Here is a 27,237-nt window from a genome sequence, read left to right as displayed (position 1 = left end):
TTGAAAATAATTTGACTAAAAAAGTTCACCACCATTTGTATAGCACAGTATGTGTCTGTGTGGTCTGTGGGCATTGCCAGTGGAGCTGTAACTTCCCTCTGACCTTACACCCACCACCTTCCAAAGGCTGAGGTGACCCTGCAGCATATCATGACTTTCTCTAGACCCGTGAGGGTGAGTGTTGTAGTACTCCCTGAGGGCAGGCCAACCATGCTCAGCAGGATCATTGCCAGGCTAAGAAGCAGCAATATAACGTCCAGAAGGACAAAGGGGAAAAATATGCAACTATTTCTGATGTTTCATAACCCCTTAATTGACAGCTAAAAGAATGAGAACTGAGGTGGCCCAGAGGCACTAACAAAAATGTTGTATCACTCATATTGTAGTCTTGAGCACTGTACAAGGAGAAAAAAGGAAAAATGCAGAGAAAGCAAAAGATAGATTAGAGAGATAGATAGATAGATAGATAGATAGATAGATAGACAGACATAGATAATTAGATAACAGGGAAAGAGTATATGAAGCTGCTGTCAGCGTATCACAGCATCTTCAACTGGGTGAAACTTTGGCAATTTTTACAAAACCATTCTTATGAGGCATGGCCCTTTCTTTCCATATTAGGCTGCAAACAGACTTCCTGTCTAAACCCAAATTCTCATTTGGGATTCATCTTCCAGTAAGGTTGGTGCTGAAACATTCTCAGCATTATTAATCTTGGTCCTTGACAGTATCTGTAGTATTTGACAGCATTACTGCCAGTAATATCTGCAGTGCCGACAATGGCAGAGATAATATCCCCCAGTATTATCGGCATTAGCAAGGATCATATCTGCAGCCTGTTATTGGTGGGAGCAGACGTAATGTGTCCAGTATTATTAGTATCAGTAGTAATAAAACCCAAAGGCTTGTTAGTGTGATCACTGCTAATATCAGCACTAGGTTTGTGGGAGAGGAGGGGACAGAGTGATTGCTGCCATAACCGGCAATAATACTCAGGCTGCTTGCAGCAAAGGAATCCCCAGCAGAGATGGGGGAGCAAACCTGAGAAGGCAGAAGTCTCTCCTTCTCTTTCTTCACTTGTCATTTTGATGATTAGACTGAGTTACCTTGATGCCTAGTAATGCAGGGCTATGTCAGTACAGGGGGACAGTGAAGAGTCACCAAGATTTCTACAGATCTGGTGGTGTTTTCCCAGAAGTGTTAGCTGTATCAATGCAGACGGTTCACCATACTCTTCAAATGGGATTGAGCTATGCCAAAGAGGATGCTGCCCACTATCTGTGGGAGCATCTGCACTGTTAATCCTGTAGCTATAGGATAGGCAGCATCACTGCCTTCTCTTTGGTGCTGCTCATATTATTTTCTGACTGTTATTGCCACAACACCCTCTATTGAAAATCAATGTTTTTGTTACAGGTGGTTTTCTGTTTCCTCACTCCAAATGGGAGGACTCTGAGTGCAGAGCAGGGTCTTGACAGTGTTTAGTTCGGGACTTCTCCTACCTTGCCATGATCTCATTTTTGTACTGGGAAATTACAAATGCGTCCTTTCCATGGAGTGTGAGGCAGGGATATGTGTGACAGTCCCAGTATTGAAAGTTGTTTTTTTAAATACTGCCCCAGGACATAGACTGTTTTAAAGGCTTAAGTTTAAAATTTTCTTCAAGTGGAAAGTAGCACAGAGTGGAGAGGTGTGTAATGTGTCTAAGTTTTTGAACAGATATATAGCAGCTGAGTATGCCACTGCAAGTATGATCCCCTTGCGTTGTTCGGAGTGGCAGGGATAATAAAACTTGAGAGGTAGCTATGACATTTCAGGTGATTGTGTCATTGTCAGTGGCACACAGTATGTGTTCACAGGCAGTTTGGTTGTGGTTATCCTGTTGTTGTTACTATCACTATAGGTTGTGGGTTTGTGACACTAATGATGAGATTAACTGTGTCACTGCTTGCTCTGCTGCCCCATTACACTCAAGGCCATTACACTCTTCAGAAGCAGCTGTGAATTGTTTCTTGTGGTACGTTTGCATCATGGCATGCAGTAAGGTTGTTTCAACGTGGTAATTGTTGGTTCATTGGTGCAGTTTCTACTGTGTTGTCACTGCAACTCATAGAGTTGTTACTGCAGCTGATGTTACGTGTTGGTTGAAAACAGACCATCACCTGGCCATGACTGTGAAGTCAATATAGCTATGTCCCTGCAGCACCATGTCCAGAATGGTGTGTTTTCATGAAGTATGATATTAGTGTTCCACAGCATACTGGGGTCACTTCAGAACATACAGAGTGCTTATGCTGTCATCTGCAGTATGGTGATGCTTTGCTTGTGCTGGAGTTGTACCAGAGCAGAGGTCTAGCCCAGAACTGTCCTATGGGGAAATGCATTCATTCATTTTTCTATGCTGCCTGCGTATGTTTGCAAAGAATATGAGTGAGTCATTCCACTTGACTGTATGTTCATCTCTGGGCATATTAGGTATATTTCTGTTCTCCTCAAACCCTAATAATTGTTGAAGACAACGGGGTGTGTTTAGACCCCTGCAGGTGATGGAACAGCACTACTGTCTGTGGTGAGCCTGCATTGTTTCACAGTGAGATTTTTTGTCACCACATCTGACTTGTTTGTGTTTCTCTATATGACTGCTTTATTGCAGGTCAGCAATAGTCTTAATGACACTGGAGACACATACAGTTATATTGCCTCAGGTGCTAACCCCATGTTCCAACCATCACACAGAGTTGTGGGGCGTACACACAGCAGTTTATGGCTGTGCAGATGGGCTATGCAGATTCTGGAGTCTTTCACACTCTCACAATGTCTTTCTCCCACTTTCCCTGGGACTGTGTTCTTTTATGCAGCACAGCTGAGTTTCCAGTGGCTGGCAGCTTGCAGCAATGGTGTATTCTGCAAACAGGAGCGGTCACAGGGGACCAGGCTCACTGCATTTATACTAATCTAGGTAACACTCCCTGCCACTCTAGATGAAAATATAAATTGAAGAGGGAGTTTATTCTAGGTAATCACCCACTTCTCCCTCCTGAAGGTCTTTGGCTAGTGAGACTTCTGGAAGGACATAAGAAAAGCACCTGCTACTCATCCTGCACCTCTCTAAATAAACTGCAGGAGGATGTCAGAAAAGGGAGAGTATGTATGGGAAAAGAGAGGAGGGGGAATCTGGATGAAGCAGAAGACAATGAATGAGCAGCACAGCACTGGCAGAAATGTGGGCTGCCGCACCAGGAATCTGGAGGTCTGTCTGTAGGCAGGAGAAACAGGATACATGTGTTTGTGTGAGCGTGTCTGCACCCACGCTGGGAGTTTGGGGAGTACGCATTGCCCAGGAGGAAGTCAGGTAAGGGAGAGTTAACAGCTTACATCACAGATAACGGTTCGGACAGAATGCCCTGCTTCTAAAGCTTATAGTGCTGCTTAGTTTGGCAGGGGTTGCTGTTCTCTGAAGACAAGCTGGTCTGGCTTCAGTTGTATTTGTATGCATCTCTGATTGTGTATTTGTGACTCTAGGAATGCACGCCTGTTTGTTTTTTGTATTTCTGTGCTAGGATTGCTGGTTTCTACTTATCTGTGCTTATGTACTGGGATGAGTGGCAGGTCAGACCCATATTTTGTGCATGCTTATGGAGACCTGGAAAATGTGTATGTTAAGCTGTGTATAATATTGCCTACTAGGAGGATGCTGTGGATCATATGGATGTCTGGGCATGTATGGCTCAGTATTAGTGCTATGTATTTCTGTGAATGAGAGGTACTTGTATTCACATTTTGAGCATATATGTGAATGTTGTATATTTGTATGTATATCCTGAATGTACGTGTTGTTACATACTTGGAGGATCCCTGTATCTTTTGGTTGCTGGATATGAATATATAGCCTGCTAGTGCTGTGCACTTCTGTATATAGTTTGTACAGATGTGTATTTGCATTGAGGTTATATATTTGTGTATATGTTATATATATTTATATATGCACATATTGGTTTTTCTTGCCTGCATAAAGGCTTTTTATTTATGGAAATATTTTGTATTTGTTTACATTATTTAATTCTGTACATGTTAACTTAAGGAAATTACTTTGAGTTACAGGTTCTCGTTTAGTTAATGCACATATACTTTTGTAAGTTATTTGTTTATTCAGAAATTACATCTAATTGACATGCACCTGCATTAGTACCTCTGTGTGTCCCAGTTTGCATTCTTGTGTCTTTAATATTAATTTGCAGCGTTTTGTGGGTGCAACTTATGTGTAGAGCTTTTCTTTATATTTATTCGTGTGAGTACTATGAGTGTGTGCTTTTCTGAGCATTTATTATGAGTATTTAGTTCATGGTTAGATCTTTTTTCCACTTTTTGACTCATTCTTGGGAGGGATCGTTGCAGCTAATGTGTCAACAGGAGTCAGGCAACTACAACTCCTACCAGCATCTCTGCCTCCTCCATGATTCTACCTGTGCAAAGGCTGCTCCCCAGTTTTGCTAGATGCTTGTTTCTCTGGATCTTCTTGTTCACTTTAAATGAGTTTTACATTGGGTCTGCCTGCAATCATGGAGGTGACTGTTGCATGTTTTCATGGATATAAAGAGTATGGGAATCAGAGGGAGCATGGTGTCTGAATCCATGAGGACCCCAGGTTAAAGCATAGTGGATGACAGAATCAATTGCAAAAGGAATCAGAAGAAGCTGGCATTGTGCAGGATATGGTATTTTAGAGGGTTGTTGGTATAACAGTGGATGAGGAGGCCATGATTGTGAGAGATGACACTGGTTTAGGGTCAAGCGACATGGCAATGTCACTTATTGTCAATACGGGCAATACTACTGTGGAATCAAGGTGACATGTCACTGAGACAAAACATGGGTCACAGTCACATGCCAATGACCCAGGCTGATCTGTTAGAACAGGGAGAGCTGGAATCTGTCCATCAGCTGCATAAGGCAAGGAAAAACAGGAGGAAGAGGGTGAAGAAGATCAGAGGCAAATCAACAGACCTGTACTACTGGGCTGTAGGACCCAGGTCACCAGCAGTGTGGGACATGCAGTGTCTCCACGGGATCAGTTGTGTCCTGGTGTGAAAGGCTAGAGCAGTCTGTCAGCAGTGGCTGTTTGCTAACAGTGATGGAGAGCAGAGATAACACAGCGATGACATCAGGTGGTGGCCATATCCTGTGAAGGTAGCCATGGACCATGGGGACTGTGTGGGCAGGGGCATTATTCCCAGTTGCTGGAAAAACAAAGAACCTAACAGGCAGTAAAACAAAAACAAAGGAGACTTGGAAGCACCTGACAGCCCTAATTCATCACAGCCCAAGATTTTTTTCCCCCCTCATGTTCCCATTATATTTGTTTGTAAAAGTGGAAATCAATTTTGAAGGTAATTTTCTGGAAAGAATGGAAGGGAGGTGGGAGGGCCGGATAAGGCAGAGATGGCAAGAGGAAAAAAAAATTTAGGCCAGGCACAGCCCAGGGGCAGCTCTTGGCAAGGTGAAAGAAAATTGCATATTCAATCTCCATCCATGAATCTCCCTTGCTGCTGCCCGCCTCCTGCTCGAAAACAATGAAGGCTTTCTCCCCTACGCTGCACAACGCCTGAGTATCAGCGCTCACTTTAACTTCAGGGTCATTAATTCACCTGATTATTGCAGGAGAGGAGAGGGTTGCAGAGGCATCCATTCTAAAGAGCCCTCCCTTAGCTCATCCTTTGATTAGTTCAGGGTGGGGGGAGTTGAGATAATGTGTTGTCTTGGACACAGTTTAAAATGGGAGGGGTTGAAGAGGGGGTGGAAGGAGGTAAAGGTAGAAAAGGGAAGATGTGGCCCAGCTTGTTGTGGAAGGGAGGGTTGGAAAGCAGTCATTCTTGCATCCCTCTGCTGTGGTGTTACTGCAAATTAAAAGTAGCATGTTCCACTTCGTAGCTATCTTTCAGGGAGGGGAGGGGCATGGGTATATGTCGGCACGGGGATGGGGGGGATCTTATCATTGCTTCCTCAGCAGCCCAGCGTAGTGTCACCCTGTGAGGTGACATTTGAATTTACAATTCCGCAGAGAAAAGCCATTAATTCACAAATTAACATTTCTCTCTCTCTCTCTCTCTCTAGCTCTTTCTCTCTTCCTCTCTCTCTCTCTATCTCACATGGATGTGCAAGCAATTGAAAAGACAAAGGAAATAGCCTTAAGGAAGAGACTTTACTGCTACTCTGTCTGTGCAGAGATTGCCACTACTGCTTCTAGATAGATAAACCAATTACCTGAGCTGCTCTGTTCATGGCAGCCTGCTATTACCTCCTTTTGTAGAGCTGATTCCATTGCTGGATTACACTGTGTGTATCTCATTAATGTAAACCAGCATGATAGTGGGCACTGTTTCTGACCCTTCTTGCCATAGCCCCTTGCTCTGCAGTGGAAGAGGGAACCCGGGAGAGGAGCTGAAGAGAGGTGACAGTAGGCACAATGTACTTCCTAGTGCAGGCTACACACAGAGCTTGTTAGAATACTTGTGCTAAGCTTAGGGGTGATGGGGGCCTCCCTTCTATGGAGCAGATTGCATGACATTAACCCCAATTTCTTCCATGTCTTGGTGAGCACTGGGGGTTCTGTGCAAGAGGCCTCGTGTATGGGCACCAGGTATGGGCAGTCCCTTGAGCTCTCAGCTCTACAGTTTTCAACAGGTGTAGAAATGTGTGTGGAAGCAGACATAGAGGTGTGAGTACAAAAGCTGTGTATCCATAGCTATAGCACAGGAGTGACTGCACCAGGAGCTGACTGACTCACAGAGGTACACAACAGAGCTCAGAACAAGAAGCAAGTGTAAGCATTTCAGCTTGCAGACTGAGAGGGACAGATTTCTCTGTAGTGCAACTCCATTGAAAGCAAGTAAAGGATGCCTGCAGAGATGTTCTTGTCTAAGACAAACACTAGGCACGTTTCCACACAGCCCTGTTGTCTTCTAAATCCCTCTTGTTGATCTTTCCTGCCACAGTCTTTCTCACACACTTACTTCTGCTATCACTGCTGCTGTGGCTGCTTGGACAGCACATGTACAGTACAGACACATACACACACGTAAGCACTCAGCCACACGCTGGTGCCACCCCAGGCACACATCTGTGACACCAGCAGCCTGGCTGTGCAAATTCATACCTCTGCAGACATGGCTTCCCCGCACCTGCTCTGGTGAGGTCTCTTCAGTGGCTCCGAGCCCACCTGCTGGCACTCTGGCAGTCTCAGCTTCCTGAGCACCTTCTGGCGCTCCCTGCAGACAGCCTTGTAGGAACATGCTGGCTACCCTACCTTTTAGCCTTGTCACACAGCTACGTGTGTTTGAGGAGAAAATATCCAGGCAGTGTTGTTTACATAAAGACCTGCACATATGAACGTGCAGTTATCCAAGTAAAAGAAAAATGGATCAGAACGGTTGTTTCTAGAAACCTGGTCTCCACATGCTCAGTGGTTGGAGCATGCGCCATTCCTCAGCATTGCCTGGGGTCCTTAAATCTTCCTAAAAACTTATCCTTTTAACAAGAGCATCTGCCTCTCTGACATTCCCTGTGCCCCACACCGTGCACAGCACATGGCTGGGGAGCATCATCCCGCAGCTGGTGCTGGAAGACGGATCACGATCAGCGGAGGAATCGGCAGGCAGTGCCAGTAATTCAAACCATCCTGACCGTTCAGTGAACCTGAACCTGCTGACCTTGACAGCACTAGACAGCAGCGGCCTCAGGAATCCCAACCTTTAGAGAGGCGTTGGCTGGAGGATGGCTCCTGCTCTCTCTTTTTCGCTTTCTCTTTGTGATCACATCCAGCAGCCAAGGGGGCCCATGAGTCAATCCCCAGTGCACCAATTAGCTCCTAATTTGGCTATCTCTGCACTCCTAAGTCTACATCAATGTAATATTAAGCATCGCTTGCTGTTCATAGATGTAAATCATTCCTATAGAGGAGTGTCTTCTTGTGCTAAAGGAAAACACTAAGCACCTTGTTCTCAGTCAGGGCCACGGAAACACCTCCTCCCAAAATGGGAGCTGCTGCTGTTTGGAAGGAAAGCAGAAGCTCTTTACTTCCCTAAGTGATAGTATCAGATCCTCTAGCCTTGTTTCACTGGATCCCGGGGGAACAGCAAGATCTCACCAAGTGATTACCCTGTGAGAATCTTGGCTGGATAGATGAGAGGAAAGGAGGCAGTCTGATTGGAGGGGAGAAAGAAAGAAAAAACAGTGTGTTTAATTTTGTCACCAGACCTTGAGTTTTAAAAAAAAAAAAAATGCAGTTTGTGAACATTTTATGATGTTTTCAGGACTTTCCGGACTCCAGCTACCTCTGTAGCTGCCAAGCAAGAGCTGAAAAATCAGCATTTTGGGTTGGCCTGCAGAGGCTACGCTAGGCTCTAGGATATTATATTTGAAGGACAATTCTGTTAGTAGTAGATGGCTGGAAAGAAGCAGTTACAGATACTTGTTTGTATCTATATATTGGCCAGACATGTTCTGTCTTCTGTCTGTCTCCATCCATAGCTCTTTGAAGGTGATTTTTCCAAGCATCAATCAGATAAAAAAAAGAATGCTTTAAATAGGTGTCAAGTGTAATTCATGCCCATTTTAAGGCACTTTAAAATGTCAGAGTTTTGTTAAGTGCCCTAAAAATAATATCTAGATCCACATTTCCCTTTCACTTTTCTTTCATTCATCCAAGCATCCTACTGCTTACGTCCCAACAGGTTCAAGGTACAAAGGCCTCTTCCCACAGAGGTCAACAGCTACATGAAAACACACAGGAGTACAGTGCCAAAGCAGGACCTAGGTCATGGCTATCATGGTTTCTATTTGGATGAGCATCAGGTCAGGATTTCTTTCTCTCATTGTCCCTGCCTTTTTTTGGTCAGAGGAGTTATTCTGTTTTTAAGCTAGGGGATCTGCATTGGAACAGATTTGTAGACATCTGATTAAACCTTAATGAGGCAGTTATTGTGTATGAAATGTCCATCAAACCTTGAGTGCCTTCTACTCCTCTTTTAAATGCTCTAGAAAAGGCTGTTATAAAGGACAGGTATACTTCCATGCCTGGTTTCCCAAAGGACCTGGTGCTCTTTTGCTCTGGGTTTTGGCATCTAGTCTAAGAGATAGGCCTTGAACAGAAGGGTTGCCTTTCTAAGAAGGTCAGAACTGTTCTAGAATTTGGGACAACTTTATCAAATCCCAGCAAACGAAAAGCAATACTCTACTGTCTAATCCTCAGAGATACTTATGACTCTTCTCTGCAGAGACCTCACTTGTTTGTGAAACTGATTGCTGCCCATGGCTGGGCCCTCTCTTGTTTGGAGACTACCTCTTACAATTTGGAACATATTTGCAATATACATTTTATAGAGGTCACATCAGTTTAGGTTCCTTCATGAGCCTATAATGGCCTTCACATGACCTCATGCAGAAAGATGACAAATAATTCTACTAATAGTTTACAGTTATTACAGGAATGAAGATTAAATAAAATTTTAAAAAAATGGCATGGTGACATTTCAAGCACATTGCTGCCTATTGCAAGCCTGTAGCTCTTTTATTGCACGGCATCTCACATTTATCCATCCTGTATCATATGTTGTTTATTAACCTTCCCATTTTTAAGATCTCATTTTCTACTGAAATGTGGTTGACTCTCAGGTGGACCATAGCAGATGTTGAACAATACAGAGCATCAACTGTGAAATTTTGCTGTGCCATGTCCAAATGAAACCACAGGAGAATTAAGATATGCTGTGGGTAATCACTCAGGCTGGATTTTGTTCAGGACAGCCAGGTTAATGTCTGCACTCTTGCAAAAAATGCCATGGGAATTTTAATGACTCTGAGTGATTGGAGCCTTTGTTTTATGGCATGTCAAAAATGGCAGCTCTAAAAACACTCTGCTTGAATACTGGTTTAGTGCTGACTCAGAACAGCTTCCAATAACATGATTCACAAGTATCTGGCTCAGGGGCAGGTACAGACTCCTTTGACTGGTGAGGTTAAGGTGAAAGTGTTCATGAGGGGAAAATACGTGGAATGTAAGGAAGAGAAAGTTTAGAGCAAGGGAAACAGAAGGAAAGGAGGTATTAAGAGGCATTATTAGTGGGGGACCAAGCCAATGGAACCAAGAAGTCTAAAGAGGAATCAATATTTTCTGGACTGTGCTTTAGAGGTGTCCATGGTCTGACCCAGATCTTCTGAGTCTTAATGCTGGTGCTCTCCACTGGAATCTCAGGGATTCCCAGAAACTCTGAGGTGGAACTGGGTGGTGGCAGTCCAGCTCTGGGCTCCCTGCCTTGTGTCTAGCAGCCCTGATAGCAGTGTTGATTTGCATGTCAGGCAAAGCACTGCTTGAGGAAAAAAAAAAAACCCTCCAAGTGTGGCGGTGTCAGCGCTCGCTGTTGTTCGACAGTGTAAAATTAAATTAATAAAGCCCCCAACACAGGAAAACATAACAGGAAATTAATGGCCTTTACTGTCGCTCTGATGCAGTCATTTGCAACCCTGCTTTCCGCACCAAAGACTTCATAAATGCAAGCAGTTTCTCTAAACAAGCATAGTTAGGGCTGCATGCGATGTAATTTTTTGTGTTGCTTCTCTCCTTTGGAGCTAACAAAAGCCACCCTTTTTTATATGCTCACCAAGGGGGATCCTGCCAAGAAGTAGCTCCCCAACAAACATGCTTAGGGAGATGAGAGAAGAGAGTTAAGTCGTGCCAATGATGCTAAGAGCATCATCTTCTCTGGCAGAGGGAAAGCACAGCTTCTGGAGCCCTGCTTCCCTGCAGCAGCAGCTGTCCCCTAGGGCACTGCACTAAAGGCAATGCTGTGGATACCACACCAGCATAAATCAGGATAACCCTTCTGATAACTTTTAGGATGTATAAATCAGTATAATCACTGAAAGCAAGAGACTTACAGATTTAAACTGACCAGAGAATCTGGCTCACTGTGTGAGAGTGCTGATTGCTACTCTGTCAACATAAACGAAGCCAGTGTACTGGATCCTAGAGGCAGCTGCATTTCTATTTGTCTAACAGCCAAGCCTAATAGCACTAGTAAGAGATACTGGACCTAGAAAACTACTACCTAGGCTAAAACACCTCACCTGCATACCCACACATGCTGTAGTACATGTTGCATACATATCTGAGACGGCTGCCTGCATCCTAGCACCTGGAAAGACTTTTGCTGGCATTTTCAGTAAGGCTGGATCCAACACAGCTTCCCTGATGCTCTCGTCCAAATTTGTAATCATACACTTAGATACAGTAGTAAATACATATGATTTTCATATGCATAAACACACTCACTTCCTTAAACGCATTTTGCATGCTCCCATGATAATCCAAGACAGATCTGAGCACACACTTCATTACACATTTGCACACACAATTCATTACATTTACATTCTCATTGAGCACTGCCGTTTTTGCTCATGTAAGGCCTGTATTAAAGCTGCACTGCCCATCCCTGCTCCATCTAGAGTACTCAGTCATACACAACCCCTGTGTATAAAGCACTGCTGTCAGGCACCAGCACACATCTCACTCTTCCTCAGTCAGGCAACACTCACTTCCCTGCATGAGCAGCCTTCCTTACTCACCAAATGTGAGCTATACCCTCACTTCAAAATGTAAAATCCTTTGTTTCTGAGCCTTTCTGCTTTGAGCCTGAGCATGTAAGAAAAAAATACACACAGTCTATGTGTTGCTGACACACTTAAATTACAGAGACACGTGGACCAGCACAGTGCTATCAATTAGCATACTGAAATCCAGGTTTGTGGATTCCCTTGAGGCAAATGGACACGGGAATCTGAACAACTGTGGAGTTCATGAAGGCTGATGGTCTTCCTTGAGGTGATAATCCTCCAGTATTTATGTCCCACTATCCCTGTTTCTGCAGGGATACATAACCTGAACTTGTACTCTATCTTCTTTCACCATTGCAGCATAGATCCCTGATAACATTCCTTCTCTGTGCATTCCTTAACCTTGCCAGTCTCTTCCATGCTCCATCATCTCTATTCTGCACTCGCTTAGGATCCTTCCCATCTGAATTTGAAGTTCATCTTTCTCCCCACCAGTTATCACAATCAAAGCACTCAAAATTCTTGCAGCACTACTACATGCTGAAACACAGAACGGACCCATCTAGAGATGACATCTTTCACACTGTCTAAAAGATCACAGCAATTCTCCTGGAAGGAAATGTAACCCAAAATTTACAGCCTTCCTTTTCCAAACCTCTAACTAGCAGGGCAAGAAAGTTACATAGGTGAGAAGATCACCAGATTAGGACTGCCAGTCCTTGTGCTTGTCCTTACTGGGGGAGTACAGTATTAGTTTAATAATTATTGAGGATGCAGACAGTGTCTCTAGAACATTGTGACAGCTAGGCGGGATCAGCTTGTGTAGATCAGGACATCAGTACCAGGCAATCCTGGCCATCTGAAAATGTGTGACCCATTACCTCGGGACAAGGTCTTTGTCCTTGATCTCTCTCTTGGTTGGGGGTCAGTTCGGACACAGATGCGGGGGATCCGCTATTCCCAGCGGGAGCTGGAGACCAGGGTTTGAAGGCCGGCTCTGACAGTGCCGGGTCCTTCGCGGCCCGCACGGATTGCAGCACGAGGGTCTGCGCAGGGCTGGCTGCCGTGAATGACAAGCACTGGCTATCGATCGCGTTCTGAACTCGGCCCAGCCGATAGAAGGTAATTAATGACTCCATTTGCCTCAGTACCGAGGAGAACAATTGAGTTTGAAACTGCAACAACTGGCAGTGTGGGGAAAGGCCCCCCGGGATGGACAGGAAAGCTGCCTGACAGGCCCAGGCTGCACGGGGACACGGGAACATATCAGAGGGGGAAAAAAGAGAAATTGGAAAAAGGGAAAGAGCAGTCTTAACACAAAAGTGTGATTTGGGAAGGGGCAGCACATGTAGCCACAAATGCTCAGGGAGTGGGAGAGGGCTGCTCTGAATTAAGCACCCTGGCAGGGACAGTGCAGGCAGGCTGCAGGAGAGGACAGGGTTGCCTTGCTGGTGCAGAGGGACAGCATTGCAGCAGCCAGCTCAGCACCACTGCATCAGACAGTTGTGCTTCCCTCGGAGCCTCTGACAATTAGATGAGTTCTGCTGCGTCACCTGGCTGGCAGTTCTCATGCCAGTCACATTCCCTTTTATTGTGATTATGACTGTGATTTTTATTGGTAGAGCTGCAAGGGCCCAGCTGAGATCAGGGCCCCACGACACTGCAGGCAGACATGTCATAGGGATGGTAACAGCCCCTTCCCTAAAAGGGAGCAGTATCTCCATGTTTGTGTGGTAGCTGTGCAGCTTCTCATGACCTTCCTAGATGTTTCTGTGCCATAGATCTCCCTATGTCAGCAGTACTTCTGAGTTACTTGTTGAGATGGTTGTGTCCCACCCTGAGCAAGAGTTCTGTCTGTCACTTGTAGCCAGGGAAGTAATGAATTATACTACTTTGTGCTATTTGTACATTATGGCGCCTTTGTGGCTTCCAGACCTGAGAATGTCTCTTTGTTTTGGAATTATTTAATGGGCGTATTCCCTGTGTCAGGTGTAGTTAAGGTTGTCCTGTTGATCTTTGGTTCAGCATTTCCTTGTTATCTGTCAGAATACTTGTGTGACACCCATGGAGCATTTCTGTGTCGGGTGTTGAGGGTTTACTCTGAACATTCACTATGTGTACTCCCCTGGCTGTCCCTCGGAGGAGAGATATTTCCTGTCACACATGCAAGGCCTGATCACACGGACAGCAATGTGTGCCTTTGTGAGGGACACTGCGACTGAGGCCATGGTTTGCCTCTCAAGCTGATTCTTAAGATTCTTATGATTGAAAAGAGAGGTTTCCCTTGCCACTAAAGGGAACTGGGAAAGGTGATGGTGCTGCTTCCTATTGGGTACAGTTATCACAGTTACCCAGGTGGCCTCCTCAGCTTCACCCTGCAGCTGAAGCCTTCCTTTACCCCTTTAAACACGACTCCTTCCAATATCCCTGTCCCTTGAGCTTTTACTCATAGCACTGTTCTTCATCAGCTGAAGTGACTGTTGCCCACCAGAGTGCCATTCCTTGTGGGATCTGCTAGTCTTTCCCAATTCAAATTTTCCCTGTAAGTCCTTTCTTCACTAGCACACATAGCCCTTTGATGGATTCTGTCCCCAGAGTCCTGTCTGGTCTTTTCTGCCGCCTTTGCTCGTACCCACATGGCTGTCAGCTTTCATACTTTGTGTATTACACTACTTGAAGCTCCTCCTGATAGTCCAGCTTACAGAGACATATGCTTAGATGAGGATTGAAACTTTGATTTAAAACCGGGTATAAGTTTCTGGCCCTTGCAGTTTCAGGGAAGAAATGAAAACACATCCTCTGTAGGTTTTGACACAAGAAGACAAACACAGGGGACTTACAATCATTTGGTTTTAAAGAAAATAAAATGATCTGTGACTGTGAATGTCTCAACATAAGATCTGTCTTTCAGGACCACCTCTGAAACCTTCTCTGCTTCATAAGTAAAATATATATGCACAGTTCATTTAATTGCTCTGTGAAGCTGGGGATTCATGCGTCCTACCATTATTAAGCCAAATATTTGCACAAGCTGTTTAGACAAGATCCACCTCAAGGTACCCTGCAGGCCTCTGTCAAAAGTTTCTTTGCTTTTGCAGATTTTAAAGCATAGGCTAGGGCAGAGTGGCCCATCCCCCTCCTTCCTCCCTCTCCCCTCCAGGAATTTCCACCTAAACTAAAGCATTGTCTTTCTCCTTACAACTTCTGCACCCCTCTGTACCCATTTGTTTGCTTTGATCATTCTTATTTCTTATTTTAACCCCATTCTTTATCCTTCTCTTTCCTTCATCCTTGTCTTTCATTTCCCATAGACTGTACAGATCCTCTCTCATCTCATCAGCTGGTCCTGGGTTTCCCAAATACACATACACACTTATGTGTGCACACACACACACTCTGACACAAATAAATAAATAAATAGAAAGGTCAGTGAGCAGAGCAGCAATAACCCCTAAAACAGTACTATCAGAGGGACATGATTGATCAATTGAATTCCATAGCGGCTCAAAAATGTGGGATTAAGTAGTGTATTATACGCACAATGAGTTGAGGCATGATGTTCATTTCAAGTTCATTTCGCCAGCCCTCTGCCACCAGATCAGGCAATCAATAGGGGCAGCAGATATCATATATCACCTCTCTCCGTGCTAGGCAGAGAGCACCATAATCTCTCGCAAATTTAGAGTGACAGATTTGTCAAGATCTGAAGGGCCCCTGAATAAATGAAGGAAAAGAGACTCTTACAGCGACTCAGGAAAGCTGTGATTTCAGCTTCTTCACACAAAGGCATGGCCTGTGCACACGTGGAAGACACATGTGCACAGGGCTCTGAAGGCAGACAGAAGTGCAAATACCTGTGCATGTGTGCACAAATCTGTGTAAGCACTCAGGGCAACTCACTAGGGGTAAAATCTAGTTTAATGATAATCAGTAAAAGTTTTAGTGTACGTCTGTTCAATCACACCAAACACGATGCATACTATAGAGCTGACATCCTTGAAAAGCAGGTACAGCCAAAACCAGCAGCCACAGACAAATGCCTGGTCAGGCATGTACTGTGATGTGGAATCTAAGGAACAACAGAATAATTATCTAGTGCAAAAATACCCACGTGTATTAGCATCATGGTGTACAATCATGCATGCTGACTGACACACGTGGAAAATCCTCAAAGGTAAACAGCTCCACAGGCTGCAGACAGGTTGAGGCTGATACAGAAATATTTTTGTTCTGAGTCTGGACCCAAGAGTTCTGTGCCAGCTTTCTGCAGGGAAGACCAGAGTTCTAGTCCTGAAAGTCACCCCCTGCAGAAACAGGGGATTCATCTAAAACATGAAAATGGTACTGACCCACACAGTGTGCAGTCCACCAAGCTTGATCCTTGCTTTGTTTTCTTAGTCAAATCTGTCATGAACTCCAGATTTCAGGAAATTGAAAACTTTCTCTTGGGCAAATAAGCCTGGGGAGAGGAGAAAACTCCAGGGATCAGTGCCAGTAAACAGCCTTGCTCTGGCTTGGGGTGGAAAAGAAAGAGAGAAGAGGCTGCTCAAGGGAAGGCTGCTGGCAGGGACAAATCAATATGTAATATTTTCTATGGTCTTGTGAGTGGTACTGTACTACGCTACTGTATATAATGTACTATTGATTATATCATATCGTATAATCACCTATAAACGGATATATCTCATAGCCAGAAGGCAGCAGGCTCAGTCATAACTCTGGGCCACCAGTTGGGCATTAACTGTGCCAGGAAAAGACCATCTTGGCACTATCTGTGAGCTAAAAGAGGAAGCAGGAGAGTGTTCTGGATGCTGTTCAGTGAATGTCACTCCAGGCTCCTGGGAGCATCATGTGTCCATGAGCACCTCACAGCTGCAGGGAGGAAGGAAGAAGTCTATACAGAGTCCTTCACCAATTTCTTGACAGACACAGGTTTCTGAGATTCACAGACTGGAGGCCACCAAGAAAGGCTTAAGTATGAGGCATATTAGTGAAAAAACAGGAAGATAATTACAGCACAAAAGGGAGAACCTGATAGGTTGGTCAGGGTGATAAGGCATTCAGACTTTTGTCTGAGGAAGCACAGTAGGTAAGGATTCAGCATGGATAAAGCAGGGGATTATAACCAGGCACACCAAAGTTAGGCTGAGATGTGACAGCAGAAAGATACTCAGCACAGTTGGGGGAGATTATAATGAGAAGATTTGCCTCAGATGAGATGAGGGATTATGACAGAGGAAGATTCACTTCAGCTGGGACAGGAGGCTATAACAGACAGACTCACCTTGGATATGACAGATGCTAATAGCAGGACACTCACTCGAGACAAAAAGGGGTTATAACAGAGAAAAATGCACCTCATTTGAGTTGGGGGATAATGGGGAAAAAACCAAACCAAACCCAGATAGCAGATCAGATTGTTTTTCACAGGAAAAAAATTCACTTTGGATGGGGCAGGGCATTTATAATGGACTCAGAGCAGAAGGGATGAGTGGGCCGTAAGAGATGTGGGATGGCACGACAGAAATAGAGACACCCTGGAGCATGGCAGGAGGCACTGCAGTGAGATTGGACTGTGTCAGAGGGCTGATGTAAGGACAGAGATGCACTTGTAAGGAAGCTTCTACCAGAAAGCAGCTATATTCCTAGTAAGAACAAAGTAATATCAGGAAGGCTGATTCCCACTTGGCAGGACTAAGTTTTATAATACAATAATTCATTTTGGATAAGAAGGGAGACTGGCAGAGACAAAGATTCATCTCATTTTGGAGGAAGTTTTATAACAGAGATATGGGTCATGATAAATCACAAACTACACGTAGGTGAATAGGACAGAAACCAACATATGTTGGATGGGACAGTTGCCCCATAGAGAGAGATTTGTCTCTGGTGAAACATGGAGTCAGAAACTAGATTTCCTTGTTATCTAAGTGGGGAGGGGGGGTTAAAGACTCATCTAGGATATGATCAGATGAAAAGGAAATTATAATAGTGATTGCCGCTCATAGGACTGGGGAGGTACAACAGAGACTGGCTCCCTTCAAAACTAAGAGAGCCTTTTTCCCATTGCAGGCTCCCTCAGTCCCCTTCAGTACAGCCCATCCTCAGCACTCTTGTTTCTCTGTGAACTGCCTCTCCAGTGGTCTTCTAGCGATGCTAATCGCTGTGCTTCGCTCCTATTTTATGCTCAGCAGTGGAGATTTGACAATTTTTAACACTGAAAATCAGCGGAACCGAAACTCATCTCTGAGCTAAGCACCATTCTCCACAGCCTCACTCATCCTGGGCAGGAGAATCCCACAGAACCCACTGGAGCAGCCTGGCCACTCCATCAGAGAGGAGAGGGCTCCTCTTGGACCCCTGCAGCCTCCTCTTCCCTCAGGAGTGGCACAGCTACCTGGGTGGAGGCACAGAACCTCACTCTTTCCACTCTGTCCTTGTCCTGCATCCATTACCAATCCAAGCCAGGGTGGTGCTAACTCCCTGTTTTCTCTGTCTGTGCCCTGCAGATGTATCCGAGGGCTCAGTTCCCAATGGAGATTCCCAGAGCAGCGTGGACAGTTTGCGGAAGCACCTTCGTGGCGACACTTTCACCCAGCAGCAGCTGGAAGCTTTAGATCGAGTTTTTGAGCGTCCTTCTTACCCTGACGTCTTTCAAACATCAGAGCACATCAAATCTGAGCAGGTGAGGGCCTGGCCTGGTAATGGGAACTCACAGACACTGAGATAGCTGGGAGATTCCCTCACCAAAATCCCTCTCCCCGTCTCCGTCCCTTGTTCTGACACTGCCCTGTTACTGCACATACCTTTTACAGCTCTGTCTAGTTGTAACTGTATCACTGTGCTGATGCTCCTCTATACACAAGCTTTACCTCCTCTCCTGAACTTGCCATGTACACACACACTGTGCTTTCCCTATGTCCCCATGACCACTTCTCCCTCTGCACACACACCTGTCTGTATGCCAGCCTGTTCTTGCCACGAACATGCCTACAACCCCATCCATGTTCACTTGCAGGCTGCACTGCACAGAAACTCCTGTACCTTGAGATCACACTGGTCACCAGCAAGCCACAGGCTTGGGCTTTATTGAATCATTTTCCTTCATGAACCCAAAGCTGAGACTTGACTCCCATCTCCAATATTTCCTTCACGACCCAAAGCTGAGACTTGACTCCCATCTCCAACATAGTTTTCCACACTTCTGTAGCTCTGCCCACCTTTTCTTTACTCCCCCTCTCTCCCGGCCTTTTATCCCAAAAGCTGTTTGTCTTAATAAAATGAAAATCAAAAGTCTTTTTAAACCGCCCCAAGCCATAAACCAACAAAGGAAGAGAAGGAGAGGCTGGCTGTGGACTCCCTTCATCCCAGAGTCCCTGGGTTTATTACAATGAATAACCTTTATTTACTTTCATTAGACTATTAAGCACCAGCACAGTCATTTTTCCCCCTGAAACTCTGAGCAGGGCCCATAAAGCAAATCCAAAGCCTAATTGAGTTCATTTTAATTTCTCTCCGATCACAGCGAATTACTCTGGTGATAAATCAGGGGGCAGGCTCACCCCCAGTAGAAGGCCTAATTTGCAGCTAATTACAAAACTGATTTCTACAGGAAGATCAATACAAGAAGGAATTGGAAATGACTAGGCAGTCCTAGCCAAGCAGGGACAGGGGCGGGGAGGGGGCAGCATGCGTGGAACCTGCTGGAGGAGGGGAAGATGTGGGGAGGGGGTTGGGGAAGTGCATGGAAAAAAACGGAGGAGAAAGAGCAGAAAATCAGTTTTAATTTAACGTAATATTAATCAGAGCAACTTTTCCTGCTGTTTTGTACCCTTCCTGGTTTCTCCAGCTCCCGCGTCTGGTCTGGAGGCTGCCACAATAAAAAGGCAATTACCAGAGCCTTTCGGACAGGACACCCTTTCAGATTCAATGGCTCTCCCCCTCCCACCCTTCTGTTAGCCATGTGGCTCCCCCCTCCTCAATTTCATACCCCAATGCACAGAGTGACAGAGGCAGGGGATGAGGCTTCTTTGTTTTTAAAAGCTAGGACAGAGGTAACAGTGGAGGGGAGGCAGGCGACCCAGGCAGAGACCCTGGCGACAGTGGGCCAACACTGTCTGCTTCCTACTGCCTGCCTGTCCTAGTCATGTCATTGTAGTCCTATGCCCCAGCTGTCCTTGTCACCAGGGTAAACACCTCCCACCTCCACTCAGCCAAGAGGAGGGGATGTGGATTTCCCCTTTCTTTTCCCCTGGGCTGGCACAGACAGCCATCCCCATCCCCACAGCACCGAACGAAGGCTCAGCCATACCATAGATAACAGGCCAGATCCCTCACCTCTCTTCCCCTTCACAGCATCAAGCAGGCGGGTGGGACAGTTCATCCTAGGATGCCCCCCCTCATCCCCCTCAACCCTGTTGTCACTTTGTCTTCTCCATTTCCTCCTCCTCCTCCTCTTCCATCTGTGCAGGGGTTTGCATCTCTCCTCTTCCTCCCCCCCATCTGTACACCCTTCCCTTTCTCCCATCGCATCAATAGCGAGCTGTCTTTCTCCTCTCTTCCCCAGGGTAATGAGTACTCCCTCCCAGCTCTGACCCCTGGTCTCGATGAAGTCAAATCAAGTCTATCCACCTCTGCTAACCCAGACCTGGGGACAAATGTGTCAGGACCCCAGACGTACCCTGTGGTGACCGGTAAGCTGCCTGACCAAACAGCAGAACCAAGCTTTTTATTTATTTCCCTCATCACCATTAGCTTCTGCTTTTTCTGCTAATGCAAGATACCCCTCTGTGGCAAACAAGGAGAGAGACAGACCGTGGAGAACATAAGGGTTCAACAGAAGCTTGAAATTCAGAGTGTTGGCAGTTTTGGGTACACTTAGATGTGTCCAGGTGTGACTCAGATAGACAAACCCAGATGTGAATCACGAACTTGTGTGCCCAGATGGGGCTTAAGGTTGGGATGTTGGTGGAGGACAAATATGTCCAAATATGCATTGTGATTTTTTCCTTTGTATCTGAGAACAACAGAGTCATGGCTTACTCATGATCTCCATTTGGTTTTCTTTTGGAGAAATAATAGTTTAAGTTTTACCCTTAGACTTGGAAGGCACTGGCACTTGGAAGGGGCATTTGCAAATTAAATACAATCTGCTGAACTGTGACTGCTCAACTCCCTCCTCCTTAAGCCCATGAGCCTCTTAGGAGGGCTGGCAAAAAAAAAAAAAATTGTTCATAGCCTTTCCTTATATGTGGGCACATTAAACTCAGGTGTGGCTGGGAGAGTAGAAACTGTGAGCAAGCACATGAAAACAGAAAAATCAGGATGCAGAGAAATAGGAGGCAATCTCTGTAGCAGATGCTTCACTGAAACTTCCTTTTTGCTGGTAGCATGTGCAGAACCGGAGTGGCACAGGTTGGGCTAGGGCCACGGATCACTCCCACACTGTCCTGGAACTGGTGTTAGACTGCCTGCCATGTGTGTGTTTAGAGCTGTAAAGAAGTTGTCTGGTGCCACAGCCCTTCTTCTTGAGGCTTTGGTCACCATTGGTGGCTGCTCACACAGCTACCAGACTTGCACATCTCCTCCTAGGTAGCTAAAGTGGCTGCCAGGCTCAAGTGACTTGCCCCTGTTTATCCCCCTCTCTCATCAACTTTTGTAGCCCCTGCAGAAACCTCATGGCAGAAGTTTAGAAACAGCTCAATAGGAAGACAAAGAGGTACAACTCCTGTTAGCAAGGGAAGAAGTTTCTGGTCCCTTGACCAAAAAGTTTTCCTCTGATGGCACAGAATCAAGAGCAGTGGAGTTTGTATCTCAATTTTCTCTTGCAGAAGTCCCAGCTAGTAGCCCCCGATGTCAAAGCAACTCTTGGCAGAGGCAGGCAGTCATTGCTTGTTCAGTGAACACTGGGCAAAGGCATATTGTTGCATACAACTTTTGGCTACCAAGCATTTTGGGACCAGGCAGGATTAATAAAAGTTAAACACAGAGGATATCCAGTGTGAGGTCTGCAAAATCTTGTGTAGAACATGGGAGATGAACTATATCATTAAGGAAGTGTCTAGAAAGCATGACATCCCAGACCTTTTTCATGGCTTTTACAGCTATCAGGCTTGATTCAGAATCCTTGTAATCACGCAGTTTCTTAGCCAACCAGAAAAAAATTGCTTAGCTGTGGCAAAAGTATTCTACCTTTCTTTGTATTTGCAAAACTCAGCTGGTATTTATCTACTGTTTAGCAGATCCACAGCTCTTATCAGAAATATCTTCTTGTCTTTGAGGAGCAAAGCTAGTAGGAGAGCAAGGCAAATCCCCACAGCTAAATGTAAAGGTGATGTGCCTACAATCAGAGTTAAAGATTCAAAGAGACTATGAAAATAGTTCTCTTTAGTCCTTCTGCCTAAGTGAAGATAGTGCATTCCAGCCTGTTAATGTGAGAGAAGGCTTCCTGAAGGCTGGGACACTACACAAGCCTTGGACATGACTCTCACAAGGGCACAGCAGGAGACAGATTTGGTCTCACAGAAGAGACTATATGCGGAGGAAAAAAATTTTCTTCATGTTCCTCCCACCCTGTGCTACCCCTACTCTGTTCCCTGCCACACTCCCAGCTCAGCTTGAGAACATCCCCATCTGATCCATCTGGATTCAAGAGTGAGAAAAGTTCATTTCAGACCCAGCTTGACATTCCCAGGTGGCAACTTAGCACTAACATCTCAATCTGTATGCGACATTTCAATCAGTGCAGAGTAACAAAAGCAGAACTATTAGCACTGGGAGCTGTTCACTGGTGGTAATGATGGAGAAACTCAGAAACTGGAAATGAAAAGGGGAAGAAAAAGCCCCTCAACACCCTGAAAGGCATCAGGGGAAGAGGGGTGGAGAATTTTTCCTGTACACTTAGGCCAGGATCCAATGTTTGGATTAATGGTGCCATTACCCAAGAAAGGACTTCAGATAATGCTCATTCTTAAAATGTTTTTGCTGGCAATTAAATGGTTGCAGGTATTGATCTTCATTGATCTGATGTTCTCAATTTGCATAATCTATTAAAGATGAATGATTCATTATATGTTTGCTATGGGGCTGGGCAATTCTTTCAGGAAGGACCAGAGAGGTGAGGAACTCAGTGTTGCCTCCTCTTCTAGCCCAGCTTGGAAATTAAAGAAGGGGCATGCAGATTTCTTTGGTATCACCCAGTTCCTGCGTCCAGGAAGTGATATTGGTGTAATAGTGAGTACTGAATTGCTGGCTGCCTCTTTTGCTGCTATGGTATCATCCTTGAAATGCCTCATACTTTTGTCCCAGAGTGGTCTATGAATTCAGGTGATACCAGAAACAAATGTGAAACAAATCTGCCCATTCAGGATACAAATTCTGTGTGGAGTCACTTTGTAATGTGACATTTAGAGTTTCAGTCTACAAGCAAGTCTCCCTAGCTTAGTCTTCCCAGACAGAAAGAAGTATCACTAGGTCCTTCCAAACCATAACTGCATGATACCAGATCCTTGTCCTTTCTGAAACTGAAGAGGAAGTCCTTCTCTCTTGCTCATGATCAGCTGTCCTCAGCAAGCTCTTTCAGCTCACACCATTCTGAGACTGCACCCCTCCAAAAGCCATCAAAACCTCAACAATATGTAGCTACCTAGAATCTTGAAATGTAGAGAGATAGTTAAGGAACAGTGTTGCTGAAGTCCCTTTATCTGTCTGGGGGCTTCTCAGAACTGAAGGGCTGGAAATGCTGCAACATAGACAGCCATCTTTTCAGCATGCCAGAAGGCCTTCCCCAAAGTCCTGGGCATCTGTTTTATGTACAGCCCAGCCTTGCCTGTACTGACAATATCAAACACTCCCTTTCAGACAGTTATTCTACTAACACATCTTAGATGGCTCATTTATTACTCAAATCTCCGAAAACAAGTAAACAAAACCATTTTTTTTACTATGGAGCAGACAGGTCATCCTTATTTCTCCCTATTAAGTATGTGCAAGGAATTTCCACGAACAAGTTCCATGAACTTAGGGACTAGATGGACACTAGGCTAGAAAACATACCCTGCTGTCCTTCATATGGAACAGACAATGCAGAAATTTTCAATTTACTTCTGAGGATTCAGAGAGAGAAAGCTTTTAAGAGCAGCATGAGAACACCACCTCACCACTTTCTGCACACACAGGGCCAGCAGGTGAGCTACACATCTTCCCTTGATGTTGCATTGCTGTCATAGCTGGATTGGTGTAGATCCCCCTCAGTTTCTTGGACAATATCTTTGGACACAAATCAGAATTCCTAGGAGCAAAGATCCAAGCTCAAACATATCATGATAAGGCAAGTAAGTGCAAACACTGTTACAAGAATTCTGTTGTTCAGTTGTTCTACTTCAGTCATTTCTGTTGAAGGCAAAGAGTCAAAGCAGATGAGTATAAATTTGTACAGAGCTAGGTAAACACAGAAAATCTCATCAGCTTTCCTTTATTCATTCATTTGCATTGATCTCTGAGTTTGGAAGGTACTCAATGGCTAGGTTGTAGGTAGGTACTCAACAGCCAAGAGCTGAGTGGAGAAGAACCTCAGGATTTTGGCACTAGCAATAGGAGTACTTTAAAGGCACAGGGATGTTCACTTGAGTCAAGAAGAGAACAAAGGTTAAGATCCATCTTTTAGCACCACTAGAAGTCACAGCTGTTGGAACAGTCATGCAAAGAAGTGAGGTGTCTTCAAAGCAAGTTCTGAGTTCTAGGGACTTAGATTAATAGTTTGGGAACAGAGCCCTTTTCAACTCAATTATCTAGCCCAGGAATTACCCAACAGAGAGGCAATACTAGAGCACAATGGACTTTTCATGTATGGCTTGAAACTTGCTTGTTAGCAGACTACTAAAGGGGAGGATTCACCTACTAGATCATAAATTGACAACAAAGATGAAAAAAAATTTCCATTAGTTGAATCCCAGCAGTTTTAAATAGGCCTTGTTTGCGAGCCCACTAAATCCATGAGATGTACAAAGAAAAAGTAAAGGTAAAAGACAAGATGAAAAAAAAATACTTCAGGAACTTCTACTGTGACTGAAATGGGAATATATGTTCCTTTTTCTTCCTGTGAGGAAGTTTATTAGTGCTTCTCTGCTACAGTTAACACCTATTAACAGGAACAGAGAATTTTTAAAGTCATCACTACCCACCAAAAGAGCTATCATATCCTATATGGAAAATGTTTCCTTCTCTCTGGGAAATATTTTTTTCCTTAAAGCAACAAATATAATGCAAGTTGAGAAATCCTGATGACAACTCATGATGTACGGAACAAAGGCACCATAAAACCAAAAAGTTAATGGATTTTACTTTCCTCCAGACCTCCCCTCTCTGGCATAGGATCATATTTTTCAGTTTACTTTTTTAAATTCATACATGAATGCAAAAAAAGCCGGAACTACTGACAAAAAAGGATACTTGCTATACCTGAAAGATATAAAAAAAGTAGTATTCAAAGAGTATCTGATTTCTATGAAAGTTTTTAGGAAAGCTGTGATGCTAATCATGGAGAAGTCACTGGCTAGACACTGGGAAAAAATTTCTGAAATGCTGAACAATCTTTTGAGAACTTTAGGCTCCTGCAAGGTGAAAAGATACTATTTCCTTCATTTCAGATTAGCAAGTGAACCAAAGAGAATTTTGTTCCATTCAATAAGATGGTCATGTAAAATGAAGAAACAAACTAGGATTTGAAAAAGCAGGAAGATTTGTTTTCCTCAAACTAAGTGAATTAGAATTGGTATGAAAGGATGAAATCTGTTAGTTTTAAAATAGGATTCTTAAACCAGTCCAAATTCCTCCTTATAGTTATCCTGTCCTCCGGTAAATAAATAATTTTTTTAAAGCATAACCTGCTGATAAAAGCTTGCTGCTTCTGTTCTAATATATGTAGGAAGTCAGGGAACTTATGGTCAGTTTATTTAATTAGCATGAATAATTACAAATTCTGTTTTTAATTTAATTCTAATTTCCATCCAAATATAACTTGACACAGATAACAAGTAAAAAGTTAATAATCTAATAAAATAATAACATGGACTCATCGTTCACTATTTTGCCATGTAATAATATGTGAAGACAAATTATATTAAACAACATAATTGTTTAAATAGATGTGCACATGATGCAGTTCATCTACTTAGCAAAAACTGAAATAACTGTGTTTAGGGTGAATTTTATATTTGTTAAAATATTTGTTACCACCCATAAAATTCAAGCTTGTAGAAAACAGCCTCACAGTGGAAAAGTAAAACAAGTTGATTCAGCTTGCTGTTTTAAATCGTGACTAAAACTGATCATAACATTCAGTTGTATTTATCATGTTACAGTGAGAGGGGAAGGAAATACTTCCCCTTTCCTTGTTTGTACTGGCAAAAAATTCCTGTCTTACTCCAGTCTACTTTAGCCTCTGGTTTCAGCAGATTCTGGGGTCTGGCTAATGTGACTTAAAAAACCCCGTTTAGCAAACTGCTGGGGGGCCCAAGTTGGCTTTGGGGATGGCAGATCCCACAGACGCTGACCCCGCTCAGGTCATGGCTGCAGTCACACAGCCTCTTGGACACATCTCTGGATGCTCCAATGCTGTGAAAATGGAATATGATAATCATTCATGCATCTGCTAGAAGGTTGTTACTATCCCCCCTCACTAAAATGAAGGTAGTATTTTCTGTAAGCCTCTCATATTTAAGATGAGGAACTGGCAAAAGCTGAAGTCCACAGGACCTCCAAATTTAATCAACTGTTTCCCCTCCTTAAGAAGAGATAATATCTTATCTAGTCAAGGAATTTGTAAAAGCAAAAGGTGTTACTATTCTTCTCTGGGACCAAATGGCTGGGAGTGATAGATGATCAGATGAATGATCCCTGAAACAGACAGGAATGGGGGTGGAGGGAGGGAATCATATAAACTATTTATATGCATTCAGTGGAATTTTCACTGACAGTAACTTCATGATGCTGAAGAAAGCAGCTGGTGGGCTTTAAAGGCATATTCAACTGAAGAACACAGAAATGTTCTGGCCTAAAAGAAATAATACCTTTGCTTTCCTTAAATTAACATTTAAGTGAACAAGAGCAGTGAATGAAAATTATGTCATATAATGACAATAGCAGTGAATTGGCATTCCCAGTCAAATTTTCTTCAACAAGAGGACAGCATTGCAGGCTGCCACACTGTGCTGCTGGACAAAAGGGGACTTTTTTAGAGAAAATAATTGTATTATATTGTCTTTCCAGCAATTCAAGTTTTTCCTTTTCTTCTGAGGTTAAATGAAGGACCCAATGAGTACGACTTTGATAAAAATTCTTACAATTCTTACAAATCTTAGACATTTGCCCAGTGTAGCAAAGATTGTGTTTTATAACAGAGTTAAGCAGACATTAAAAACTTTGTGTGTCCATCAGCTGTACTGGATTTAATCAGGCCCACTTCTTGTGTAAGCAAAATTTCCCACTTCAGTCTCTCAGAAAAATTGAGAGCTTAGAGCAACCTTTGTCCCATCTCCTTAAGTTTACAACTGCTGTGGGCTACCAAGGAAGATCTATCCTATCTTGTGATCAGTAAAATACCATTATGATGAAACCTTGGATTTACCTATA

At 44.1% G+C, this 27,237-nt stretch overlaps 1 protein-coding gene across 9 annotated transcripts in view; it reads left to right on the top strand.

Annotated features, from left to right (window-relative positions):
* PAX2 (paired box 2) overlaps window positions 1-27,237 on the top strand; it is a 104,126-nt gene that overhangs the window by 52,063 nt on the left and 24,826 nt on the right. For all 9 annotated transcript variants that reach the window (XR_009277876.1, XM_058841752.1, XM_058841754.1 and 6 more), the window contains 2 exons: window positions 18,117-18,292; window positions 20,174-20,300. Coding sequence is in view for 8 of the 9 variants with exons in the window: in XM_058841752.1 (XP_058697735.1) it covers window positions 18,117-18,292; window positions 20,174-20,300 (303 nt within the window). In the remaining variant the exon portion in view is untranslated. The remainder of the gene's footprint in view (window positions 1-18,116; window positions 18,293-20,173; window positions 20,301-27,237) is intronic.

Source organism: Poecile atricapillus, chromosome 6 (genome assembly GCF_030490865.1).
Source record: "Poecile atricapillus isolate bPoeAtr1 chromosome 6, bPoeAtr1.hap1, whole genome shotgun sequence".
Classification (NCBI taxonomy): Eukaryota; Metazoa; Chordata; class Aves; order Passeriformes; family Paridae; genus Poecile; species Poecile atricapillus.
This window is presented reverse-complemented; position numbering and strand designations above follow the sequence as displayed.